Consider the following 22729-nt stretch of genomic DNA (forward strand, 5'->3'; position numbering starts at 1 on the left):
TTAGGATTTTTCCTCCTGAGAAGCTGAGAGGCCTCAGGAACAAAATGTAAACGTTGATTATCTGCTGCTGTGGAATGCAACAGGTGCATCTGTGATTGGCCCATGTTGGATGTTTCTAATTAATGGCCAATCACAGCCCAGCTGGCTCAGACAGAGTCCGAGCCACAAACCTTTGTTATTCATTCTTTCCTATTCTATTCTTAGCTAGCCTTCTGAGGAAATATTTTTTCTATTCTTTTAGTATAGTTTTAATATAATATATATCATAAAATAATAAATCAGCCTTCTGAAACATGGAGTCAGATCCTCGTCTCTTCCCTCATCCTCACACCCCTGTAACCACGGTCACAAAAGAGGAACAAAAGGCATTGAGGGAGGACAAACCCTGTGTTTCCTTCCTATGCTTTCATAGGGTTGTACAACTGAAATTGGTTTGGCTTTTGAACAGAGATACAAAGTAACCAGTCAGTTGGGGCTAAAAAAAATTAAGGAGTTTCATAAACTCAAACTCTGGTTGTGGTTTAAAAGGGTGATGTTGGGGATGCTTGATTTGGTTCAGGCAGTCCCCAGCAGTCTGATGTTGATGTTCTGATGTTGATGCCACCATAATTGTCTGTGTGACTGCATGAAGCACCAGGTCTGGCTGTCATCTAGCTGGTGGAAATGCTTCATGCAGGCTTTTTCCCCTGAGATTTTTAATGTGTTAGATTGCCAGTCCACCTCTCACCACACACTTGCCTGAACTGTCATAGAGGAAGGGTGATGCAAAGGTGAAAATAAGCTGAAAAACAGAAAGCACTGAAACTGGAATGGCTGCTGAACAAATTAGTATAAAATTATATCCTCTGTCTGTCAGAATGTGCTGCAGAGTGCACCATCTGTGCTTTTTTAGAAAAAGAGAGATGTTAGGTTTTCTTTAAAACTCAGAATGAATAGACCATTCAGCCTCATCTCTCGCTTGGCTTATATTGGCTTCTAAAGATAAATTGATCCTGTAAAAGGATCAGAGTTCTTTTCCAGGCAGTATCTGAATATTTCTCATGGGGGTTGATGTTTCTGAGGTATCTTAAAATGTTCAGAAGCCTCTGAGAGAGGTTTTCACTGCCTAGTTCCTGTTTATTTAATACACCACCTGTCCTGCTACCCAGGCAGTTGTATTTTAGCAATAAAGTGGTAGTCTTGGCTTGCTGTAATAAACCTTCTAGGATAAAACATATTTTTCCACCTGGCATGTACCTTTAACTTCCTAATGTTCATTAGCAGGGTGGTTGCAGAGGGAAATTTCACGAGAAAACAGGACAAATGACTTGGGAGCTGAACATCCCTTTTCTTGAAAGCCTTTGGTATACTCAACTTGCATTTCCTTGAGGCAAAAAAACGTGTAAGAAGTACTGGAACCACCAGGTTAATTGCCAGCAGGGGATTTTTTTTCCTCTCCTGTGTGCATAGCTGTGAAAGAAGCCCATCACTGGAGTAGGCTGGCCAAGCTAAAGCTGCCTTGGCTGGCTCATGTTTGCCATGTGTAGAATTGGTGGATAAATTGGTGGTTTTCTGAAGGACAATGCTCTGGAACAAAGTTGGAGGCTACAAGAACAGGTTTTTCTCACAGCTAGGTGTGTTGGAATGGCCAGAGCAGATGAAGTTTGGTGTTTACTTTCTGGAGGTGTTGGCTAAAGAAGGATTTAAAAGGTTGGAAAGTGGAGGTCTGCACCCAGCTACTGCAGCACGATAATACCTTTTCAAAAAAAACTTTTAAATGCTCTTAAAGATTAAATTGGCTGAATTGAACTTTTCATTTCTACTGCATTTTCAGCACAAAATAGTTCTGGTTCTGGTTCTCAATTTCTACAATGTGGACGCATTGTGACCATTTCTTTTCATTTCTGTTTTTCATTATTAATTTTCAGGTCAGCATGTTCCTGTTCTGAGGAATAAGACAGGAATTTCATCCCATATCTGATACTCAAAGTGCTGCTTGCAGTTTGCAGCTCAAGCTGTGAGCCTTGACTTACTCCAAGTGTTCTGCTGGGCATGGCAAGCAGCAGAGCTGGTGTTTACAGCACCTTTCACTGCTGCTGGATTGTGTCTGCTTATAAAAGGCCATGAAAAGCTGCAGGCAGCAAATAGCCCAGCTGCCTGGGAGCTGCTGTCATGGGCATAAAGCTTTCCACCTGTCTCACAGGGCAGAGGAGAGGAGGATGTGTGTCTTATGGAAGTTTTAAAGCGAAAAAGTTTTCCAGATGAGCCATGTGGCAGATGTTTCTGTTTAATGGTCATTTAACTGCAATGATAAATTAATAATTAATTTTTTTGCATTTAAAATACAGGTTAAAAATATATAGTTTTTAAATATTGGACTATAAATATACAGTTTTTTTAATATTGCATTAAAATACAGGTTTTATACCTGGAGGTGTCTCTTGGAGATACTTATTGCAAAACTAGTGCATCCCAAGCAACATCAAGGCATGAGGTATAAGGGCCTGATGCTTGCTGAAAGAATAACTAAGGAAATCACCACATCTGTAGTACACTGCCTGCTTTCATCCTCCACAATTAAGTCCCATTACTTTTGTATTTGTAGGGTACATAGATAGTGTACACTTTTATAATTTTCATGATTAAAGATCACAGTGGACACAAAACTGTGGCATTCTGAGGAAATTTACCTTTTTGCAGGGCTTTTAAACAAGGCACTTGTTTGCTGTGTGTCAAGCAAATTGCCTGTCCTTGATGTGTCAGTGTATCACACATGGTCTTTTTATGGGTTTAGGTGACTTTCACAAATTCAGATAGGAAAAGATTTTGCATTTTGACATTTGAGATGGGGAAGATATCATTACAACTCCATAACTTTAACTGGTTTGGTGGAGTATCAGTGGGAAATCACTGCTTTGCTCTTGGACATTTTCAAAACTTGATGTTTTAATTGATTTCAATTCTTGTTTCTTATAAATTCCAAAATCTTGAGCATAGCTGTAGTCTAAATAATTTCCTAGATTACTGCCTGACAACAGCAATGCATCCATGGTCTCCTGTATTCCATTCCACACTTTGTTCTTCACTTCTTTTTACACAGTTTTGTGCTGTAAATACGTTTGTGATTAAAATGCTAAAGCTTTTTTTGTTTCTAGAATACAGATCTCACATAGACAATTACTTGAAAGTTGGGTGGTTCAGAATTTCCCATCAGTAAAGGCTGAAGATGATTTTGCATGACCTTCCCTTTTGCATCTCTTGTGCTTAGCAGAATTCACAGTTTGCACATTTGTTATATGCCCCATTCCTTTGGACACAATACTTAGCTATGCAAAAAAGGTCTTGGATCCAAGTTGAAGACCTGAAATCTGAGTAAATTTTGGTGTGACCTGTAGAAACATGCTTTATCTTCCTTCTCTCAGTGTGGTGGTATGGTTCTGATGGTTTTTCTCCTGTTCTTTTGTTTTTTCCCTTTTTCTGTTTTCTCCCCCCTTTCCAGTGTTCTATTTAGGTGAGTGGTTTAATTTTCTGAGCCTTTCCTGCTCCTCCAAGAGTATTTGTTCATTGTTTTAAGAAAAACAATCAGACTTGGAGTGCTTTTCAAAGCTTTTGTCAAATTCCATCATGCAGAAAGTTTGTTTTGCATTTTTGTGAGACCTTTCCATCCATGTGAAATAAATTCATTCTGCAGATGTGTGAGGTAACATTGTACCTGTGTGAGGTTGCAGTTTTTATTTGCTGCATTATGCTGTTGAGCTTGTTTGGCTTAAAAAGCAAAAGTGAGCAGTTCTTAAAATGTTGTGTGATGGCTGGCCTTTTTTTTTTGATTTTGTGCTTTTTTTTTTTTTTGCATGGTAAAAATTCAAACCATTAATTTATGATCTGTCTTTGCTCTTAGGTCCTACATTGCCTCGACAGAATTCACAGCTTCCCTCTCAAGTACAAAATGGTCCATCACAAGAAGAAATGGAAATCCAGAGAAGGTATGGTATTAAAAGTGAGCAGCTGTTCAGTTCAAGGAAGTGATAACTGCTAATGAGGAGAAAATAAATGTCAAGGACTCAGGATTGCTCTCCTGAATGAGGGCAGCATTTGTCTGTGCAGTTCTCAGTGCCACTGTAAAAACTTTATTGCTGGATCCCTTGTTCCTGCTCTCCACCCATTCAAACAATGCAGTTGGAATTGGCATGCCAGGAAAGAGTTGAAGATCAGAGGGGAAGCCTTGGGAGATTTCACTGTTGTCATTTTCAACCAGGCTAATTAATTTTCCAGTGACTGTTGTGTGTTCAGTTGTTGACGCTGAAAAAAGCAGCAAGTGAGGAAGGAAGTTTTAGAAGCAGAGAACTGAGTCATCAGGAATGACAGGGCTTTTGTCCTGAGTGTGGATGTGCTAGATCAGAACATTCTGTTGGAAATCTTGTTTGCCTTTACACTGTATTCTTTAGCAAAACCCCTTAATTTTCTGCTTTTAGTGTATAAATTGATGGAGCCTTTAGCAGTTTAATTTTCAGCTGGAGCGCTGCTGGTTATATCTGTGCTGCCCTCAGTGACTGGTCTGTGTTCCCTGGGCCATCTGGGGCTTCCTCCAAGTTTAGCTGTTCCATTCAATTGCTATCCCTGTGGGATATTTCTTCAGACCTGTAGCATTTTGAACATACAGAGTTTTTTCCCCCTCTTTTTAATAATCATTATGTATTGATGAAGTGCCCAATTTCTACAAACTCTGTGGTTGCCATATTCCCAGTTTTGTTGTGTGGCAATGTGGGGTGAGTGTGGGGGTTATGGGTGTGTGACATGGCAAAGCCTTGTAGGACAGCGCTGCCACACTGGGCTAAGGGAAAACAGCAAGACCTTGGGCTGTCCCAAGCACACTGCCTGTGCTGCAATCCTGGATTATTTTACCATCAAAACACTCCCAGGAGATTAGCTGTCCCCTTCCTGAAGGGATGTTGGGAATGATTCACATGCAGGACAGATCCAGGGAACAGGAGCCTTGGATAAATGGGAGGTGGTCCAGACTGATGGTGTAAATGCACCTAATAGCTTTTTGTGCTGACTGGAAGAATGCTTAAACATGTTGGGTCTAATTAGCACTGAAGCTTTTTCTATTTTGCTATTCAGCATTTAAAGGTCAGCAGAACCTAATTGCCAATTTAGGAATAATTCATTTGATAAAGAAGCTATAAATGTTGAACAAAGGGTTGCCATCAAAATTGGCATCATACTTGTCTGTCTCTTTTCTTCTGTGTCTTCCTAAATCTGAGCAGGAATCGCTTTATCTGAAAGTTACCTTGTTTAAGAACAAATAGCAAGAACCTCATTACAAATCTGTCTGTTTGATGTGTTTATGTGCAAGTTTGCTGTCATGATAAAAGTCTTTTATGTCACTTCTTTTGACAGACTTTTAAAAAGCCTTTTTTTCTTTCAATATTTTTTTCTGTCCTACATTAGTGTTTTTTAGTATTTTTATTTGCTGTCTGTTCCTTTAGAAAGCTGCATTATCTGAAATTTATAATACTAAAATACTTTTGAGAGAAGCATTGTAGAGTGGCATCTCCTCAGAATAAGTGCTGCCCTATATTAAGAGCTCTGAGAAATACTTTCGAGAGAAGCATTGTGAGTGGCATCTCCTCAAAGTGCTGCCCTATATTAAGAGCTCTGAAAGTCTCTTGAAATTTTTGGTATGTGAAGGACATCCTATCAGATGGCATTCTTATGGCTTGGCTTTTTTCATCAGTGTGCTCAACTTGTTTCCATTTAATGCAATGTCCTCTTTGAAGTCTGCTTCTGGGTTTGTTTTGTTTTTCCCTGAAACTGGAATGAATGTTTACTCATGCTGCTAGACAGATTGCCCGTGGAAGGACTATTGCTGTTGTGTCATTAAGCTTAAGAAGAACACGTAATTTTGTTAAAACATTTCACAAATGCTTCTTCAGTCTCATTACTACATGGTGATAATAAAGTTCAATTACCTCTAAGCTGGAACTTCTCTTCTGTAGTAACTGTCTTGCAGTTTTCAGACTCTAAGAGCAAGAGTTACTACCATCATTTAGAGAGTAGTAAATAGTTGGGAAGAAAAGGTTTAAGTATATATTACTTTTAACATATCTCCAAGTGACATTTCCAATCTCAGTAAAGGGTAAAAGCAGTGTGGGCAGGCTTGAATCCTGTGGGGAGCAGTAAGACTACAGGGAATGCAAGAAATGGGAATAAATGTTACTGCGTGGGAAGGAACATGGGGTTTGTGATGGATCAGGAGAAAGGCTGTGCCAAGTCTATGGCTTGTGGAATGTGTGTCTGTTGGGTGGGGGTTTTCTTTAAAGTGTGGCTTGATAATAGTTGTCTTTGAGTTCTGTTCTCCCATCCCTCCTCTTAGGTGTGCCTGGATTTAGTAGTGTGTAACTGACTCCCCTGTTAAGTGCAGGAAAATGGTTTTCAAATTATTCTAAGCTGGAGAAAAATATCTGCTTGCATGAAAATTAAAGGGACCCTGTGGAGGTCTAGTCTAACCCTCTGCTCAGAGAAGGACTAATTTCAAAGTTAAATTATGTGGCTTGGAGCTTCAAGGTTTTCCTAGGCAGAAATAGAAACATTTCTTCAGAAGTATTTTGCCAAAGGACTGACCAGTGAAGAGTGGCATAATAAAGAGAGCTCTTCAACCATCAGGGTCTGATGTTTTCCTTTGCTTTCATAACCAGTGTTCAGGAATCTTGGGAAAATTGGGAATTGAAGAGTGAAATTAGTTCATTGCCAGCAGAAGTACATTATTTTGGTTCAGAGATTTTTCTCTATTTTAGAAAGGATTTAGATGCCCTTACATTTTGGGTAAAACTGCTTTGTTTATTTTGCTGCAGAGCTTCCTACTTGAATATTTGTATTGCTTACTGGGCAGTGGTACAGTTCCTAAGGCTGCTAGGACCAGATGTGCCATCTGAAACACTGAGGTTTTTATAAGGCCGAGATTACACATAAGGTGTAATGAAGTAATTTTTTCTGGTGAATTGATAATTTTGTTACTGTCTTTTAAGAAACCTTAACACATGGTGGATGCTTTCCCTCTCAGGGAGTACTTGATGCTAGCTGTAATTTTCCTTAATTTGCACTCACTTCAGTACAGTAATAGCAGGCTTTAAAACACTCCAGCTTCCATTTTTGATCCTCCAAACTGAAGGGATATTTTGTTCTGTGGGTTGTTTTTCATTTTGTCAGAGTGGTGGCCAGGCAGTGTTTATAAATTCCACTGATTGATAATGAGCCAGCTTCAGCTGACATACATATTTGTTAATAACTGCAGAGTTACCTCATGCCAAAGACCATTTTAAAATACAAGATTAGTTCATGGCATGCCTGTGTGTGCTACTGGTGCATGTAAATTTACCTTCTCTCCCAGCCATGGTAAATACATTGTCAGGAATATGAGTCACTGAGTTGGTATCTAATATGACACTTGGGAATTTAATGAGTTAATGTTTATAAATAACTTCAAAATGGTCACTGCTTCATAAATAAAGAGCTCCAGGAAGACAGGAACTGTACAGATAGTAAGGAATGATGAGGGTGTACAAGCCCCCCAGTGCCCTTCAGGGGCGTCATGGACCAAAACTCGACCGAATTCTTTCGTAAGTACTCAAAAACATTACAAGTTTGTAAAATGCAACAGCAGAATATTAGGAGGGGTTCTAATTATTAAATACTTTATTTCCTTGTATGTTTAGTTTGATTTGTGGTGTTACTGTTAAAGAAAACACAGGGGTATGCCTGTGCTAGAATTTAGTATTGATATGATGTGGATTTTGTAACATCTTATGGAAAGATTCTTAGTTTTAGTACAAGTTCAGAGGCTGTCAAATGTAGCAGTTTCTTAGTAAATAAGAGACTTGAAGGCAAGTATTTTTATTTTACAGATTAAACTTTTTCTGAATTTTGCTAATCTTATTCTTCAACTACAGTAAAATGTTTTCCCCCTTGTAACCTAGTAATTATTACATACTCCTGAGCTGTTTTGAAAACACATGCTAAGAGAAAAAAATCTTGCAATTTAGTGTCAATGTAGGTATTGTAGTTTAAAGGAATAAAAGTTTGCCCATGGCTGTGTGTCCCTGGAAGCCTTGTTTCTACTGATTTCCCACAGCCTGTAACTTTTCCCTACTTAGTGGCCAGATGTACAACTTCCAGCTTTCCTTTGCTTCTGAAATGGTGCCATTTATCCAAAAGCTTCTTTCAAGGAAATAGGATTTCTTTAAAAAGCAAATGGGTTGATTAGATTATAACTGAGCACACAGCTCTAATCTGAGATACACATGAATATGATGGAGTTGTTGGCTTTTTGGTTTAGGATTTGAGAGGTCAGTAGTATCCACTCATATGATTGTATCGTTTGTAGCTGGGCATAGACATGGTTTAGATGGAATCAAAAAGGGCTTTTCTTTTTTTTTTTTTTCTTTTTTTCTTTTCTTTTTTGGCCTGTCTAATTATCTTTCCATTTGTAGTAAAGTTTTCAGAGACTAACCTGGCTTTATGGGTAGATGTAATGGGTGTTGTGTGGCTACAGCATAATTGTAGATGCTGGTAACATTAATCTGTTGAGAAGACCACTCTTCCATTAGGCAGTATTCTGATGACATCAGTAGAATTGCTTTCAAATCTTTCAGTTCTGTGAGCATTTTTCTGTTTAATGCAGAACACAAAATTGGAGTTGAAAGTTGTTCTACATTTTCACAGATTTTTGGTTATTGTGGTTCCCTTTTGAGAAATTGTGTTCCAGTTGTACTCACTGGAATTCACTACTGAGAGGGAGTTGCCAATGAAAGTAGGTTTTTCTACTGCTGAAATTCTTCTTTTTTCTAAAATTCCACGAGTACTGGTGTCTTTCTGTGCTCTAGCTTCTGCCAGGAAAGCTCATGTTCTCTTAGTTTGAGGTAATATTATTGAAAATATGGAGATGAGGAAAATTAGGCTTAATGAGGTTTGATGCAAGAGCATTAATAGATCCCTTAGTCTGTTAGAATTCCTCTGTCTAATGAATTTCAAGTTTCTAGTTGTCTCTTCATGTCTTTATCATAGTGGCTGGCTACTAATTTTTGCTTGACTGATAAAAACTAGTTCTTGCTACTTGCAGCTAATGCATTTTTAGCTTATAACATAAAAGCTTCTTCTTAAACCTTAAATCCCTTTTGATCAAGGAGATGAAAGCCTGTTAATTTGACTTTGGTAACAGATAAAACATTGGACAGTAAACTGGACCCAGACAGTATTTTCTTCACAAAAGCAGAAAGGCTTTAGTAAAGCATTTGACAGATACCAAGAGGGAATTTTCAATTCATGTGGAAGAGAGGAGGATTGCTGTGGAAGTGTGAGGAGCACAAGAACAGGCATCAGTGCACCAATGGGACCTGTAGCAATCAAATTTCTTTTGGTGTCTTGCTGAACAAAGCAAGTCCTTGCTGCTGATGTGAGTTGAGATACGTGAGAATGAAGGAGAACAGGAGGGGTTGGATGATATATGATATGATATGATATAATATATGATATTGCAGATTTTGATGATCAGAATAGAATGAGAGTTCCTAGTAGGTGTCCTGTTTTTAGAGGGGAAAACCACCAAAATGTGGACCACATTGATGTACAGGGAAAATCAAATGGACATTGGAAGTGTTACATGCAATGGTGACCGATCAAGAGAAAGCTGCCTGAACATTGCACAAACCCAGGTCCTTACAGCTATTTCCAGTGTTTCAAAATCATGATAAATGCAGTTATTAACATGCCTTCATCATTTCACCCCATGTAAAGTGTTTGATACAAACCATCATTTGAACCAGTCTCACCTCTCAGTGCTGCTGAAAGAACCAAAGGTGCAGAGCACAGTTCAGAGTGGCAGAAATTGTCAGTTCCAGAGCAAATACATAAACTCACTTCACAAGCCTCTGGCCTTTAACAGTCAGACTTGGCAGATCTTCTGAGTCCTGTGTCTTGCTCATTGTACCAAGCTGACTAAGTCTGGTCTGGGTTCCTCTGACACCATGTGGATTATGCTCAGGTAGAAACTGTCCTGACTGTCAAGCACTTGACAGAAAATAAAGCTGACTTGGTAAGAGTTTTAGAGCAGGAGTTTAGTTAGATCATGCGAAGTGAAGTTTATGCAGCTGAGATTGCTCAGGAAGATGCAAAGGGATTAAATATTGATCACTTCTGCTAAGCTTATGTTGTTGGTGCATCCTGTACTTCTTATTTATGAAGATTCTCAGTCTTTGTGGAGGCTGCCTGTGTTTGATGTCAATACAGCTTGCAAATTTCCAAGATGTGGATGTATTTTCTCTTTGGACATGAATTATGAAATTTGGGGGGTGGTGTGTGTTCATTCCATAGTACATAATGTGTAGGCACTGAGATATTGTAAATATTCAGTAGGTTTGCGTGACCATACAGGAGAGTGAGCTCTGTGGCAAATGCTGAATTTTGGAGTGGTGAATAAATATTTAATATTAAAGATGGAAGAGCAAGTTTAATGCTTGTACTCCATTTTGATTACTCAAATAAATTCCTGCAAATTTGAAGGGCCATAACAGACACACTTTCCTGAACTTGTACAGAAGATGATCAGAGGATTAAACTATTAAAAATCAAGCTAGGAGCTAAGTTCAAAATAACATGTCAAAGCACTTTTTTTTCCCTATAATAGTTTCAACAAGGCTAAAGTAGCTTGGCTGTGTCTGTATCTACTTCTGTGGATGTCCAGAGAGTGTTCCTGGTGATCACAAGGTAGAGGACAAGGTGCTGCAGATGGAGCTGAGGTCAGCCTGCATCTGTGCTGGTGCCTGTGGCCCAGGCAGACATTGTGTAGCCTGTCTGCAGCCAGCTGCTGTGTTTGCTGCAGTGACTCAGTGCTGGGAGGAGGAGAAACCATCATGTGAGATGTATTCTAGTGAGTAGTGACTGTTGGATTAGATAATGCTATCTGTGCCCACATGCTGGGGCTAACAGCATTTGAGAATAAAACTCCAGACATTGCTGGCTTGGTTGTTGCTCTGCAGTTGGAGGCAGGGTTAGAGGAGCTCAGGGCAGCCCCAAAAGCCTGGGTACACTGGGGCTCCAGGTTGAGCAGCTCAGTTGGTTTGGATCGATGAGCCTGGCTTTAATCATAGCTGATGTGATACATTCACTTTTAGACCTTTTAGAATTTAGCATAGTAGTTACTCCTAGATTTCTTGCCTTTAAAACTTAAAAAAACCCCTAGTGAAACACAGAAAGTGAGATGCATCAGCTGTTGAGTACTTTCTTAGGACCACATTTCCTTTCTTATACTGAGTGCCTGAATGGTAACTTTCAGAACAATAAGTGGAGAATATTACTGCAATACTTGCAACCAGCAATAGTCTGGCAACCTTCATGTTGCCTTCTTAGTGTCATCCTTATGTCTCTCTTCTTACACACTTTGTCATTTTAGAAAAAGTAACAGCACAAGCAACAAAATATTTTTCAAAAAAAGCAAAAAACCCACCATGAGTGACACAGAAAATCTCCCCTCAATTGTATGTTTTTAAGTCCACGTTGTTTTTTAGTAACTCAAGTGATGGTTTTTGGTGTCTTCTTTCAATACACATATTGAAAATTTTTCCCCCTCTCATTTGCCTTGTTTTTATATCTTTAAGCAGACAAAACAGGGATAGTGTTCATATTGATCTTTGAGTGATTTGATGGCCTGCTTTGACACACAGTTTTTCTGCCAAGAAAGAATGAAATGTGAAATTGGTGTGTTCATAAATGACAACTAACAGCTGTCAAATATTATGAATTATCTGCCTGCAGCTGACCTCTTCATTCAATGCAGCAATTACTTCAGTCAGGTCTGTTCCTCAAGATATTTTGTTTTCCGCAGGCTTTGTTTTGGATCTTTGTTTTCTACAATGAGTTTTAAAATTAAATACTTCAAACAAGTTTCTGTTCATCTTGGAGTGTCTGTCAGCTCAGTGCCTCCTGAATTTGGATGTGATACAGAGATGCCTTTGTTCTGTTCATGGAAATACCTCTGTTTTTAATGTATCTGGCTGTGTGACAAGAAGCCTTCCAGGTTCGTGGCTGAACTCTGTTATTCAGGTTGATATATGGGCTCCTCAGTGCAGTTTCCTATCATCTTTTTAGGAAAAACTGTAATGGCTCGATCTCACAGCCAAGAGCAAAGCAAGCTAGTGTTAGAATCCTGAAGATTTATGTGAATGTGCAGCACAACTTCCACTTGAGGAAGCAAGGTGACCTGCCAGAGCCTTTGCAGACTGCTTTAGCTCTGCATTTGTTACTCATAGGTTTTTTTCCTCTTTGAGCCCTTGTGACAGAAGCTCTGGTTTTTGACACAGCTGGAGTTTCTTCATGTTTCAAGGCATCCTTGCTCTGGTGGATGGAGTCTTTGCACAAATCCAGTGACTGCTGCAGGTGACAAAGTTACGGAGGCTTAGATGTGGAAAGTGTCCCAGGGAAGGACAGATTCCCTCTGGCTCTTAAGTCTGCTCTGAACCAGAATATTGTTTTACCAGTAAACACTGAAGTTTCTCAGTCTGGTTGAGATCTTTGTCTTCTCTTCAACCTGTGTGGTAATGGCCATATTTTAAGGCAATTAACTGAGGGCTCCATTCTTTTGATTGACTGTGTTGAGATCTTCAGCAGAAGGCCCAGAAGATCTCACAGTCATTCACCTTCAGGAGCAGAAGTTAAAAAAACCCCATCTGTTCCCTTCCCCCTCCCCAGTACAGATCAAAAATAATAAATAGTATTAATTTGAGACAGCTTCCTAGTCACCCATCACACACACTGGCCTTTGAATGAAGTGGTGCTACTTGCTAAATGCAAAGTGATCTCAGTGTGCATGTGGTGCTGGCTCATTTCATAGAATAACAGGAGCTGAGACAGCAGGGCTGCTTAATTGTTATTCCTTTTTATGATCAAGAGCAAGCCAGGAAGGCTTTGTGTGTACCTGGGTAAGTAAATTCACTGCAATTCTGTTTTTGCAGTTGTCATGTAGGAGAAATTCTAAACATTGTGACCATCACAGAATGTGGGGGGATTTTTTCCAGCGGGGATGCAACAGTGTGTGCTTAATTCTGCTCATTGCATCTTTTTTTTTTCCCCCATGTGTTATTTCAAGGATGTAGTCATGCTCCTGCTGCTTGGCTGCCCAAAGAACTGCAGGATTAATGCTCATATTAAGTCACAAGGTAGTATTGTAAATATGATTCTTTCTTTATCCTCAGACAGTATCTGCCAGTATCTCCTTAACTGGACAAAAGTATAAGGGCAAGAGGGGAAATAATTTTAAAAGCTGGTGCAGTATTAAAGTAAGCTAATTTAAAAACAGCACCACCAAAAAAAAAATAACCAAGAACCTCTCCCTAAACACCCCTAAGTGAAGTTTCCCAAAATGCTTTTGGCATGAAGCTAATTAAAATCCACAAAGAAAGTGTCATGAACAGTCACTGTGATAAAGCTCCCAGCTATTCTGAGATTCTGAAGTTGACTCTGAATCTAAACATGAGTAACAGCACCTTGTGTGTGACTGACATGTGCAGTTCTACAGCAGGCTCAGCTATTCCATGGAAATTACCTCTTACATTTAATAAGTCACATTTCTAAAATAGTTGGAATAATCACATTGTCTTTGCATAACAAGCATTTCAGTACAAGACAGCTCTCTGGGGCATTTTGAGTATCTCTTTAACTTTTTCAAAAGTTGTCCTGGTGGCCAGATGTGCTTTCTAAGACTGAAGGATTTCAGGTGTTGCTTTCACAGGGTTCTTGAACTACCAGTCTTGACATTCAGATGTACTTTAATTGGGGTGTGATGATTCCCCTTAATCTGCTAATGCTTTTGTCTAATATAATTTTGATCTCTGACAAAATTTAAAAATATCATTATACTATCTAATGCTGACTAAACAAAGCCAGAGGGATTTAATGCCTTTTTTTTTGAATAATCAAATGTGCTTTTAATCTTTTTTAGCTACAACTGTAACACTTGCTAAGATCTAGTGTGTAGCTTATGGAATTTTTCCTTGCTTATTAAGTTGTGTTAAAGCAACTTGATTTCATTACTGGCATCTGACCTGTGCACCTTTTGGTTTGCTATTCAAAAGGTTTATTAAAATTGTTAAAATGACAGCAGAAGTGTAGTGAGTTATGAGGTGTGGTTTTTTGGTTGGAGGTTTTTTTTTTGTTTGCTTGTTGTTTTGGCTTCTTTTTTTTCTTTGTTGACAAAGGAATGCTTCAGTGACATATAATGAGGAATTATTCTCAACAATGGTGTATTTAATCTCATATTTATAAGATATGCTTGCAAGGTATTTTGCTGCCCTCTCTTGGTAGAGCATTTGTATTGTAAGCAAAGTGCTTAACTTTGTTCCTGGCAAAAAGTTCTGGGTTTATTCCTTTTATTTCCTGAAGAAATGGGAAATGGGGATTCTTTTTTCCAAAAAAAAAAAAAAAAAAGAAAAGAAATGTTAAATACTGCCTTACTCAATATTTACTAAATAATGAGTGCTTTGTTATTCAGGTGCTGTGTGGATAAAAGTGATTATTTCACTGTCTTTTATCTTATTTGGCCAATATAATTTGATAGTGTTCATTGCCAGTTGAAATATTTTTTGGTTCAGAATAAATTTAAACACTTAGATGCATTTTGTTATGACACAAAACCTTCTGTGCCAGGCCAAACACCTGGAATGCTTCCCTCTGCTGCTCTCCATCCTCTGGGCATCCCTTGGTTCAACAGCTTCTGCAAGATGGAGTTTCTCTTTTCTAAATGATTTCCCATGGTTGTTTTGTTTTGGTTTGGTTTTTTTTCCCCTGTAGGCTTTTTCCTGCTCTTCCTTTGAATCACTCTGGCAAGGAGTTCCATAGCTCATCTGCCTGATGTGCAGAGCTGCTCTTTTCTTTTGAGCTTTGCTCTCATTATTTTCATTGGCTCTTTTCTCCCAGCTGTTGTGAAGGGGTGTCCCCATCACTCAGAGCTCCAGTTGTCCCCAGAATACAGAATTACAGCTTTCTAAATTATTTTTAGATGGAAGGTGTTGGGTACTTTTGATAACAGTTTTCTGCTGCTCTTAAAATCTTTTCAGTTCTGATTTTCTCCCTGTTTTGAGGTGGGAGCAGGGATGCAGGGATTGTGAGGCAGGGTGGTGCTATTTCTGTACTGTCCATAATCCTTTCTTCATGAATAGCATCTGCTTGAGGTTTTTGAACAGGACACATTAATGAATGGATGTTGTTGTAACCCTTATATCTCACTCCTGGGTCCATAGGCAACCCAAAGTCCAGCACTTTGTAAATTCATTTAGCAGATATTTCTCTCTCTCTGCCCTGCTTCACTTCAGTTGAGTTTTATTTGCCAGTTTTATTCCCAGGTTAGTTGGAATTAGAAGATCCATCAGTAATTCTTTATAATCAGCCATCATCCTTGCTGTCCTAAATAAGTAAATATTATTAAGGAGCTTTATGACAAGCACTTCACTGTTCCTTTTCCAGGTTGTTTATGGAAATAGGAAATTGTGGCAGAGCCCTTGGTATGGCTTATTGCAAAACAGCTGCCCTTGTGTGAGGAGTGACCTATATTGAGCTTCTATTCATGTAAAGAAATTAAGAACTTAAGCAAAAGAAATTTTCTGGCAGTTGCTTGATGTGTTGTTGTTAAACCCAGGGAATTGATACCTTCCAGTATTATAAACTAAATATAACGTGAAATGTTTATCATCTCAAATGTCATATCTACATTTTAGGTTTAGGATGAACAGAGTGTACATTTCTAGGTAGAATATGCTCATTTCTGGCAAATGGATGCAAAAGAATGATGGAAATAAACAAAGCTGCTTTGGAGTCTGTCAGTGTTGTCTTCTGCTCTGAACAGTCTTTTAGATACAAACATGTGCATCCACCTCTCCTTTATGGGGAAAAAAAAAGAATTTCAACATGACCAAGCTGAAGTTAGCCTTGATGAAAACCCTGTTTTCCTCTAATAATAGGTTTTATCTGAGGAGAGGAAAGAGCACATAGTCAAATTAGTTTTGTACAGAACAAGCATAAGTGTAACATCAAAAATATTTTTAATACCTCTTGGAGATACTAAATTAATATTTCTGTGGTTTGTATTATATTCATTATATTATATTGTATTATATTAACATTTCTAGAACTCCTCTACTGGCTCCAAATATGTATGGGTCAATCACCAGACTTTTTAGTGGACTTCAGATAGTAAAAATCAGTCGTTTAACAAAAGCTGGGTTGCAGCTCTGGTTTCACAGTGACTGCTTTTACAGCTTTGGTTTGTGGCTGAGGGAGGAAATGGTCAAGGAGCAGAACTGGATTTTTGCTTCTGATGGGTAATGAATTAAGTAGTGAAAAAAGTCCTTTTGTTGTGCATAACAGGAACTTACTTGGTTATAGAAATAATAAAATTTCAAAATTTGTAATTTTGTTTTGTTTGTAAAGGAGAAACAATGGTCTGAAAATGGAATGGATTTCAATAACAATAGTTCATGGGCTGGAGTTTGCAGTTTTGCTGGTAATTCTGGGCATGAAAAGGAGTGAAACAGCTGAAATTCCCTTCCTTTTCAGAATTCTGTCCTTATGACTCTACATATACAGCATAGTATTGCCAGTGACTGTCCAAATTAAATTGCCCAGTGGCATAGTACAGAAAACACACATCTGTTAACTTGAGGTGTCAAAATTCAGATCTCCTCTCTGCTTTATAGTTAAGACCTGGATGTGCTTTTTGTTTGTTGAGAAGCTGTCATCAGTTTGCTTCTGAAACATGGCAGAAAAAATGGCTCTGTGCTTTGTAGATCAGATTTTCTTTCTAATTGCTAGGATTTATTTTTTTTTTTGGAAACAAGAAGTAAATAGAGAACAACAACTAGCAGCATTTTCAGTGTTATGTACTGACAGGAACATACTGGCCACAGCTGGGAGGAGGATCAGCCTAATTTTGTTTCATCACTGAGTTATCCCCAAGAGATGAAAAAGCTTTGAAAATCAAGAGGCTGTATTTTAACCAACTAGGAAGATATATCTTTTAAAAAGCCCTAAAAAAATCCTAAAGAAAATACAGAACAAGTTGAGAAGAAAGGATCAGACAGGTGGTATATAGCTTTCCCCACTGCATTTCTTTTTTCAGGAAAGTCCTTTCAGCCAACCCAGTGCTTTGGCAGAGGATTCTGCAAGGTTTCTTCTTACCCTTAGGGTATTTCCACTGCCTGGCTTTTACTTGTTCTCCTCCTCTTCACATCTTCCCCCTCTCTGCTTTGCTTTGCAAAGCCTCCCATGAGCTGGAAGCCCTGCCAGCTCCCTGCAATGTTTCCTTGGCTGCTGCACCCTGGATTTTTTTTGACCATGTCCATTTTTCCTGTGCCTTCAGGGTGTTCTCATGTTGTTGCCAGTTCATCTGTGTGTGTGTCTGTTAAGATGCAAGTGAGGATGGACACATGTGCATTTTGATGGATATGGAATAAAATAAAATATGGATGAATTCGATCTGACTAGTTAATCCAAAAACCATAATTTATTTGAGGTGTTTCTTTTTTTTTTAATGAGTATTTGTGTTAGTGCTATTTCACTGCACTTCTGTTCACTGCTGTGAGTATAAAATACCGTGCAAAGAACAAATGTAACTCCATATCCCAAACTGGGAAGATTGTATCAGTTAGTAAATTAGCAGTAAATTACCTCTTGAAGTCTGTCTCTCAGAATGTTCAGTTAGTTAAGAGGAAATCAGATATCTGATTCTTTTTACTGTAAACATAATAAAACTATTATCCAGCTCAGAAAAGTGGCATGTTAGGATTAAGACTTCCAGGTAGGTACAGATGCTGTGTTTTTGTTCTGGCTGCTTCCAGGACTGTCGATTAGTTTGTCTCCTTGTCCTTTGAAGAGCTGCCTGATGTTTTTGGTTTTCGCTTTGCAGCTTAGTCTCTTTCCTTCTCTCACCACTGCAGACAGTTGCAAGAGCAGCAGAGGCAGAAGGAGCTGGAACGGGAGAGGCTGGATCGCGAACGGATGGAACGGGAGAGGCTGGAGAGAGAGAGGCTGGAAAGGGAAAGGCTGGAAGGAGAGCACCTGGAGCAGGAGCAGCTGGAGAGGGAACGGCAGGAGAGGGAACGGCAGGAGCGCCTGGAGAGGGAGAGACAGGAGAAGGAGAGGCAGGACCGCGAGAGACTGGAACGACTCGAACGGGAGAGGCAAGAGAGAGAACGGCAAGAACAGTTGGAAAGGGAACAGTTGGAATGGGAAAGAGAGAGAAGAATTTCAAATGCTGGTAAGAATTTCAAAATCCGAGCGTGTTCTACCACCAGACCGCTCTTGATGTGTTTGAGTGATGGAGCGGGAGAGAATCAACAAATGGCAAGGGTGTACAGCTGTGTAGCAACAGTCAGTATTTCAGGCTTCATTTTGCTGGAATTCCTTCCCTATTTTTATGGCAAGAAGTCTAAGATATTTGGCTTTCCTGTCATAATTTTCCATTAATTCTGAAATAAATTTTTTTGCGTTCTTTGCTCACTCCGCTGCCACACTCTCTGATTGCGTGGAAGAACTTGAATCATTTTGGGCACCTCCAACGTTGGTTGAAGTGTGATGAGTTAAACTTTCTAAATACCTTATCATTGTGTGCTCTATTCAACAAATGTGTTGTCATTACTTAAGTTGGGAAAAAACCCCTAAAAGGTATCAGGTTGATTGTGTTAACATAAAGGTATGTTGCTATATAAGGCAAAGTAATAGTGTGAGAAATGCTTTTCAGTCTGAAGCCTTGCTTAATCTATCATTGAAGTAACATTTCAGTGAAATGTGTTGTATTTGTAGATAAGATAATGCACTGCCTGTGGAAATGTATCCAGTGATAACTGAAAGCTTTCTCATTTTGGTAATATAATGGAACATTAGTCAAGTGCTTGGTTGTTCTTCAATCTCAAACTCAATTTACATAAGTCAGCTCATGGTGAAAGTCAAGGAATACTATGTAAGTCATTTTAGAGCAGAGGATTTTATTGGTAGTTTTATTCCCAGTACTTTCAATATTTGCTATGCAGCTTTTTCTGGGGAATAGAGAGATGACACTTGCTGCCTATGGTAAGTGTTTTATTAGTGGAGTTGAAACAAATGTTAAGATCACTACATTTGCTTGCAGTTTGCAACCAAACAAGAAGATAAAAGTGGGTAAAAGACTGATTGCTCAACCCCATATCTAACCCATCTCACAGATGGGATTTGAGAAAACTTTCTCTAGAACGTACTTGTAAATTCAAATGTTGGCACAAAAAGAGTTGGTAAAATTTAAGAGCAGCTGTTGATAATATGTAAAACTTTCCTAACAGTATTTTCACTTGTGCCTAATCCTCTGGTACTAACTGTAGTCTACATTTTTACATTTTGTTCGAATGCTGGTTTTGTTGCTTCATTAGCTCCCTTTTTCTCTTTCTCCTTTTTTTATCCTGCCTTTGCTGCTGCTTTCCATCTTCTGTCCAGCTCCATCTTTCGACAACTCCCCGTATAGCACTCCACTTCCTGAATACTCCAGTTGCCAGCCTCCTTCAGCACCTCCTCCATCATATGCAAAAGCAGTCTCAGCGCCAATGGCCGAGGCCACACCGGAGTACGCTGTAGTGACTTCTGCACCACCGACCTCCACTCCCCCTACACCGCCTCTAAGGCACTCTGCATCGCGTTTTGCTACATCCCTAGGCTCGGCTTTCCACCCCGTTCTCCCCCATTACGCCACGGTTCCTCGGCCCGTGAACAAAAGCTCCCGGCCCCCTTCTCCCGTGGGCGCCGCGGCCACGTTGCCTCCCAGCAGCAGCAGGCCTGCGGCCTGGGCCGCGCCCAGAAGCGTCCACGTCTTCTCCCACGGCTCCCAACGGGCTTCCCGAAAACCTGGCTTATCCGGTTCCTTCACCTTCTACCTCAGGTCCAACGCCGCCTCCGCCACCTCCTCCCCCCCCGCTGCCTTCCTTTCCGCCTCTGTCACTCTCTGGGCCTCAAGCTTCTCCTTCTCCCAACTCCCCGAATGCCTCGACTCCCTCATCCAAGCCTAGTGTTCTCCCTTCTCCCTCTGCAGCTACCCCTGCCTCTGTTGAGAACTCTCTAAACTCTGTGCTGGGAGACTCCTCTGCTTCTGAGCCAGTCTTGCAGGCAGCCTCTCAGCCGGTTGAAGCTCCGAGCCAGCAGGGTAAGGCTTTCTGTTATTGCTACTAATGCGCTAAGGGGCAGAGCCCTGACTGCCCCCAGGCATGAGCACGGTGCTCCCCAGGCTGCACTGATCCTAATGCCAAACACTGCTGGGGTAAGGGAAATGGAAGAGCTCTGTGCCTAGGAGCTGATGTTCTGTGGCCTGTCATGAGTGAAATCCGAATTTCTTAAGAATTCGCCTTTTGAGAACACAGTTGGTCACGTTCTTGCTTGGTAAACCCTGCACTGTTGGTTTATTTGGGAAGTGGTGTTACCACTTCATAGTTTATAGATCATCCATTTCCTAATGGCAGCCAACATACAGGAGCACATGTGTGGCTTTGGACCTGTAAATGACCTTCAGTAAGACCATGGTTTATTTGGGAAGTGGTGTTACCACTTCATAGTTCATAGATCATCCATTTCCTAATGGCAGCCAACATACAGGAGCACATGTGTGGCTTTGGACCTGTAAATGACCTTCAGTAAGACCATGGTTTATTTGGGAAGTGGTGTTACCACTTCATTAGTTCATAGATCATCCATTTTCTAATGGCAGCCAACATACAGGAGCACATGTGTGGGCTGTGGACATGTAAATGGCCTTCAGTGAGGAACAATTCAAATTTAGAAAGGCATGTGTGACGCCTACAGCATTTCTTTCTGGGCAGTGGTTGTATTTTGATACATTGCTGTGTGCACATACATATATACATGTGTATTTAGATACAGAGAGACAGGTCTTTCTGCAGTATTTTGCCAGTGTAGCTAAGAAGACTTTGGACAAAATGTTTGATTAAGCAGGTGACAGCCTCAATGAACACTCCACCAATATGCTAGAAATGCATTTTACATGGTAATACATGTCTTTGTTAACCTGCTTTTACACTGATTTAACAGATTTAGGTGGATTTAGTAGATGCAGGTCTTTGTACAGAACTCTGCAGTAGCTCCAAAGGTGTGGGCAGAGGGGTTCCTGGGGGATAAGCAGCCTGGTACAAGCCATGCAGAATGGACCATGTTTGTATCCTCCTGTCTGAAATGAAGGTCTGAGCTGCTTTGGGATGGAGTGGAAATAGAATAAATGGCCTCACTTCTACTGTGGAATAAAAGTGTGCACTTGGACAGTGAGTGATGCCAAGAGGGTTTAACAGGCTTTGGAATTTCTGCAGTGGGTAGCAGAGTAGGAAACCAGGAAGACTCACATGTGAAATTCCTGCCTTTAGAGATTGAGGTAGTTGTGCAGTATTTTTCCTGCCTTTTGGTGCTTTTGGTGAGACAGAGGTAGGATCTGTGGAGGTGTGGAGCTGTTGTCTATGTCAAGATTTCTTAAACTCTTCCAATAATAATAAAAATAATAATAATAGTACTGCAGTGATCATCAGAATATTCTTTTTTCAAAGTACACTTTGTATTTGGATAACAATGTGAATTTAAATAAGTAGAAGAATGAGAGATAAAAAATAGAAGAGCTTTTTCCCATTAGCTTGATACATGTCAGTCTTCTAACTCACTAATTACTGTTTGTATTAAATTGTAAAAGCTGATTGCTGAAATTATTTTAAAGGAAAGATTTACATACAGCTTAGAAATCAGCATTGGCAGTGGAACAGTCCAGGGGTTCAGATGTTTGGGTGGTGTATCAGTGCTTGTTAATGCAGTGAGGTACTGTTCAGCACCACGTGAGCACACCCTGTTGTTCTCCTGCTACGATGCTCATGCCTGACTTTACTCTCTGCCTGTTTCCTGGTGTAAAGCTGTTCTTGGTTGCAGCCCAGAACCTGACTGGAAGGGTTTCATGTAAATGTCTCTGGAACTGTCTGATCTCTCACAGGATACTGTGTAATTTTTTTAGTACATTATATAAGAATGTTTCTCTCCTGCTGAAATTCAGCGTTTCCTTGCCCATTATCTTACCGGTTTTAATGTCTTGTACACTGAGCAAAAGAGCCACCATTTCAATGGAAGCAAGACCTTTTGTTTTCTAAATCCTTAATGTCTTCCGTTTGTTTTCTCTCTGACACTAGGTGTTGTCCAAGGACCACCTGCACCTCCTCCTCCACCTCCCCTGCCCCCTGGCCCAGCTCAGTCTTCAGTAGCAGCCCCAGCTCCTCCTGGCCCTCCACCACCTCCTCCCCTGCCACCATCGGCAAGCCCCTCCCGTTCCCCTGCCCCCTCCGGCTCCCCCCCTGCCAGCCTCGGGCTTTTCTGCGGGATTCGTGGCCGAGGATAATCGCCCTCTAACTGGACTAGCAGCTGCACTCGCCGGAGCCAAACTTAGGAAAGTCTCACGGGTAAATAGAACCCTGGTTTCTTTTTCACCTTCCTGTCCCCCCGCTTCTAAGCTTTGGTCAAGGTCAACAGCAGTATCAAGGCATTTGGGGTAGGCTTAAATCATGAAGAAAAAAGCATTACAGGATGTGCTGCCAGCCCGTGCCATCCTTTATGCACTTGTGCCTGTGGCATTCACGTTCTCTGAAAAAATCCCTTCACCCAGGATTTTTCTCCTGGGAAGCTGAGAAGCCTCAGAGAAAAGGATAAGAAT

General features: G+C 40.2%; 1 protein-coding gene across 1 annotated transcript in view; it reads left to right on the forward strand.

The window, feature by feature from the left end:
- ENAH (ENAH actin regulator) overlaps nucleotides 1-22729 on the forward strand; it is a 48190-nt gene that overhangs the window by 9587 nt on the left and 15874 nt on the right. Inside the window, 3 exon segments of the mRNA XM_031061956.1 lie at nucleotides 19763-20185; nucleotides 22212-22332; nucleotides 22334-22478. Of these exon segments, the coding sequence (XP_030917816.1) occupies nucleotides 19763-20185; nucleotides 22212-22332; nucleotides 22334-22478 (689 nt within the window).

Source organism: Geospiza fortis, unplaced genomic scaffold (genome assembly GCF_000277835.1).
Source record: "Geospiza fortis unplaced genomic scaffold, GeoFor_1.0 scaffold88, whole genome shotgun sequence".
NCBI lineage: Eukaryota > Metazoa > Chordata > Aves > Passeriformes > Thraupidae > Geospiza > Geospiza fortis.